Raw genomic sequence first — 5,000 nt, 5'->3', positions numbered from 1 at the left:
GCAGGAAATTGGTGAGAACGTCCACTTTTATCTGATTGGTAAGGAGGACACGAGGACACACTCACTGGCTGTGTCGCTTCATTGCGATGAGGACGATGCCATCAGCGTTAGCGGTCAGAACAGTTTATGCCACCAGATCACTGCCGCTTGCAAGCACGGAGGCGACCTCTACGTGGTGGGTGGTTCCATCCCCCGACGCATGTGGAAGTGCAACATGCACACCATGGACTGGGAGCGTTGTGCGCCCCTTCCCAGAGATCGCCTCCACCACACTATGGTGTCGGTGTCGAGTGAGGACGCCATCTACTCGCTGGGTGGTAAGACACTGCAAGACACGCTCTCTAACGCCATCATCTACTACACGGTGAAGGACAACATGTGGACAGAGACCAGCCAGCTGGACACAGCGGTGTCGGGAGCCGCCGGTGTCAACTTGGGAGGCACCATCTACCTGCTCGGAGGGGAGGAGAACGACATGGACTTCTTTACCAAGCCGTCACGCCTCATTCAGTGTTTTGACACGGCGTTGCAGAAGTGCCAAATAAAACCTTACATGCTGCCATTTGCCGGGTGCATGCATGCTGCCGTCCACATGGACGTGATCTTCATCGTGGGGGAAGGAGACTCGCTGGTTTGCTACAACCCTTTACTGGAGAGCTTCACCCGCCTGCGTTTTCCCGAGGCGTGGAGCTGCGTTCCTTCTCTGTGGAAAGTAGCAAGCTGCAACGGATGCATATACGTTTTCAGGGACAAATGTAAGAAAGGTGACGCAAACACGTTAAAGTTCAACCCAGCCACGTCTGTCGTGTCTGTTATCAAAGGTATAAAGATCCTCCTCACGAACTGGCAGTTTGTTTTGGCCTAACATTTCTTAGTGTAAACACTTCCACTGTGGAATCTCATGTGGCTGTACACTACAGAGACACAAGTATTGAGACACATCTTTAAATCAGGCTACGTTCCCTTCAAGTTGAATTTACAAATACATTTTAGACAATGAGCTTTCAGCTTTATAGGAACAGTTTCGGTGTGGAAGAACTTTGCCGCCAAACACCTTTTTAGAATGAAGTTCATCGGTGATCGTGTCTTAGTCGTGGAATGTCATTTAAACTCTAAACTGCCGATTCCCAAAAAAAGTTGTTTTAGCAGTTTTAGAATCACATTTTTCAGTACATTTCTAAGATAAATAATTCTCCTGTCTAAGGAAGAAATCTTAAAACAACCAAAAACCCATCTTCCTTAACAGTGTGAGTTGAGCAAAATATGACAAACCCAAATAGTAGACCAATGTTGTTAAATGTATTATACTTGGACTTGTATGAATACTGCAGCTACCATCATTCCCACCGCTAATAATAATGTTCGACTACAATCCTTTTAAGCATTTTCCAATCGTAAATACAGGTGGTCCTCAGGCTACAAACAAGTTATGTTCATAGATTGTGATGTAAGTCAAGTTTTAGCGTGAGCCAGATCTTGTGCCTAAACTAGAAAAGCATCCGGAGACTGCAGACCTCCCCCAGGCCCTATACCTCCCAATAGTAAAATAATGCTGAATCCAGAAGGTGATCCGGATCACCCCCAAAATGTAATCACACGTTCCTTATCCCGTTTTTTAAATTTCCTGAAGGTTAAATGAAAATCACTTATGACTCAGCAGGTTAAATCTAATCAGTTGTTCTTTATCCCATATTGTTTTTTCCTGGAAGTTTCATGAAAATCAGCCCATAACTTTTTTAATTATTTTGCTAACTGATGTCAACAATTACATAAACTAGTAAGTAGTCATTCACACTGTGCACAGAACCAAATTAAGGTCATATAAAATACAGTACTACAGAGATTAAATAAAATGTAAGTTTATCAAAAAGGAGAACAACTCCATGTCCTAACAGACTTATTGGGAGGAGGAACTCTCCATAGTGAGACCACTATGCCGATTAGTTCTCAGTGTCCATTTTATAAAGAAGATCCCTCCACACATTCAAAAATACCATCTTTATCCTTTATAATGGTAGCAGTGTTTGAGCAGGATGGACCCGGCTTGCACCCAATTTTTCTCCACTGAGCATTTATCAAGGTCTAATTTCACCTCACTTTCTACTTTCCTTTGTTTGTGTGGTACACACTCGAAGATTCTGCCTTACGTTTGGGAGACATAATGAAGTGCAAAACGTTAACTATTAAGCTTATATAGTGTGTACAGACTAAAATCAAGTTTGTAATTTATTTGTGTGAGCGCATTTGTAAGAAGAAATGTGCCCGCTACAGTGTCAAAGTGTGGCCACTGTAAAAACTTTATTATAGGGAATATTTGTTAGTAACAATCTCAACAATCAAGTCTACCAATAAGTTAGCTGTGGTTAAGGTGTAAAAAACACCTAACTTTTAATGGTGACAGACATCTCATTTTTACATTCTTTTCATGCAAGTATAAAAAACCTCAACTTTGACAAGTGAGTCTACTTTGAGGCCAATTCATGTATCAATAATTTCTCTTTGTCTCTGTCTCTGTAGTCACACGCGTTTACATCCTTTCTCTGCTTTCTGCAGCGATTGCATTAATGATATATGACACCTTTTGGATGACAAACTTTGCAAAAAGAAGGAGAACCAAGTTCAACATGCCCACATTTCCACCAGCTGTAGGTGTAACGTTCAGCTGCTTCTATAGTTGTGTTTACCAAGCTGGTTTATTTTGCCATTATCAGTGTAAAAAAAGTCTGGCTATGTTTGCTCTACCGCTTGTCTTGTTATTGTCGTCTTAGCTGAGAAGTTGCCTAATCTGTAACCAATAATGAACACGCCAACATGTTTATTCCCCATGTGCATGAATAATAATACCAGGTATATTAACAGTACAGTACTAACTCAACTTACGAGCATAATTTGTTTTGTGACGGAGCTCTTAACTCAAAACATTTCTATTGCAAATCAAGGTCTGCTATTGAAATGAATTGAAATCTATTTAATTGGGGCGTGACCCCACCCGCACCCCCAAAACAGCACAATTTTAACATCTAACCTGCCTTTTAAAAGGATTACAATCTTGGATAAGAAATATTGTATAAAAATAAACTATAATGTACTAAAAACAACTACAATAGTTTTGTGTAGTAATGTAATAATAATGTACAGTGTTTACTTTGAAGAGTGGACTGTTTGTCTGTCAAACACACCATCAGCAGCGTCTCCCTATTTTCATGGGTAAATGTCTGCCCTTTAGACATTTATTTTAACATTCGACACAAGTTCCTCCAGTACTTCACCAAGTTGGCGCCACACTCTGTCACATTTTTGATCATTTATTTCTTTAATTCAGTGATATAACGCCTGCATTCTTCCTTCCAATGGCTGAAAAAGCAAAGTTACATCCATTTCTAGCTATAAAATCATACTAGCGCGTAAACCCAGATGTTTTTACCATGCCAACTAAAGGTGGGGCTGATTTTAACTCAAATCTTTGCTTGTACCTTAAAGCATGACAATTAGCCGACAGACTGCTCTTATCTCAAAACACTCTTAAGTTGAGGTACCACTGTGCATGGAAATGAAGTGTTTTGTAGATGTCTGACGTTGATGTGCATAAATATACGACACGATGCAGTTTGTTTTTTTCTTCAAATGTTCTTGTCTTAAAACTGTGTTTTTGTAGTACTAGCTTCTTGTCAAATATATAGTTGTTATTTCACTGGCCTTGTGTGCGCATTGCATTGCCGAGGAGAAGCAAGAGGGCGCATGCATAGACGCTGCGTGTTTTGTGTCCTTGGTGGACAAAAAGGGAGTGGAAGGAGGGGAACGCTCCTACAACTTTGATCCCATTGATGTGTCGCAGGAGGCTATGCAGCTGAAACCCAAACCCGGTTACATGTCAGACTTTGTGAACTATTCTAAGCGGCAGTTGCTGACGCTGAGAAGAGCCCTGCATATGCGCTTCAATAAGAACTCACGATCGGAACCCAAAGCTGACGTGCGTTTTTTGCACTCTGCATCGCAGCCCAACATGGTGGTGGATTTGGATGAACTCGCGGCTTTTCTTCGAACTCCTACAGGGATGTTGAATGACTGGTTGAGATGGGGATTTAGTGTGAAGGTGGATCGCTAGGAGCTGTACTGACCTTGGGGGACAGAGCAGAATTCCTGAAGGGACACATGGTTTGGAGTGACAAGGCCATCTGCTGTAGCGCCAGCACTACGAGGAAGGTGGAGGGGGTGCTGAAAATTCCTTTGGCTTGGGGTGTGGAGGGAGTAGATATTCTGGGATATCACTGCTTGCACTCCGCTATAGGAAACGTGTTTCTTTGGCGTTTTTCACTCGCAAATGTGAGGAAGATCTTTTCATGCTGAGAGGGATCAGGGGGTGAAATGTGGAAGATATTTCCCCGGACCTCCTCCTTACCACGAAGCCGCTGGTGATAATGTTCTCGGTGTGTCGCCGCTGGGCTCCGTCGGATCCGGTTTCCTTCCAGTGCCGCCGGAGCTGAGAGCCCTGGATGTACTCGGCCTGCTGGCAGCGGCCTCCCGGGGGGATCGTCTTCAAGGGGTCTTCTTCTGTCATTTGCATGGCCGAGATCTGTTTTCCCGCCGCTCCGCTGAAGTCGCATGGCCTAAAACGCGAATGAATATTTTTATGAGGCGCCTCGCAGCAGAGATGGGCCAGGACCAAACCAAGCAGCAGATCGAGAAGGGCCTGAGGTTGTACCAGTCCAATCAGACGGATAAAGCTCTGCAGGTGTGGACTAAAGTGTTGGAGAAGACCTCGGACCCCGGAGGGAAGTTTCGCGTTTTGGGATGCTTGATCACAGCTCACTCAGAAATGGGGAAATATAAAGATATGCTCAAGGTAAGACAACAGTTTTTCTTATCTAACCGGCAATGGGACGCAATTCAATGGCGCACGCCTCGAGTTTATGTTATTGAATGATAAGAAGCCAAAGGTTATCCATGTGTGGCCCGCGCTCAATGCGGAGTAAATAAGTGTCCTGCAACCCGAGAGTCGG

The 5,000-nt window shown here is 43.5% G+C and overlaps 2 protein-coding genes across 3 annotated transcripts in view; both read left to right on the top strand.

Annotated features, from left to right (window-relative positions):
- The window catches only part of kbtbd4 (kelch repeat and BTB (POZ) domain containing 4), a 10,613-nt gene extending 7,011 nt beyond the window's left edge, over positions 1-3,602 (top strand). For both annotated transcript variants that reach the window (XM_061917287.1, XM_061917288.1), the window contains exon 5: positions 5-3,602. In XM_061917287.1, the coding sequence (XP_061773271.1) occupies positions 5-865 (861 nt within the window). In that variant the 3' untranslated portion in view covers positions 866-3,602. The remainder of the gene's footprint in view (positions 1-4) is intronic.
- A 152-nt stretch (positions 3,603-3,754) lies between these two features.
- The window catches only part of rapsn (receptor-associated protein of the synapse, 43kD), a 31,187-nt gene continuing 29,941 nt past the window's right edge, over positions 3,755-5,000 (top strand). The window contains exon 1 of the mRNA XM_061917289.1: positions 3,755-4,843. Coding sequence (XP_061773273.1) covers positions 4,619-4,843 — 225 coding nt within the window. The 5' untranslated portion in view covers positions 3,755-4,618. The remainder of the gene's footprint in view (positions 4,844-5,000) is intronic.

This window comes from Nerophis ophidion, linkage group LG12 (assembly GCF_033978795.1).
Source record: "Nerophis ophidion isolate RoL-2023_Sa linkage group LG12, RoL_Noph_v1.0, whole genome shotgun sequence".
NCBI lineage: Eukaryota > Metazoa > Chordata > Actinopteri > Syngnathiformes > Syngnathidae > Nerophis > Nerophis ophidion.
The sequence above is the reverse complement of the archived record's forward strand: the minus strand, read 5'-3'. Positions and strand labels throughout refer to the sequence as shown.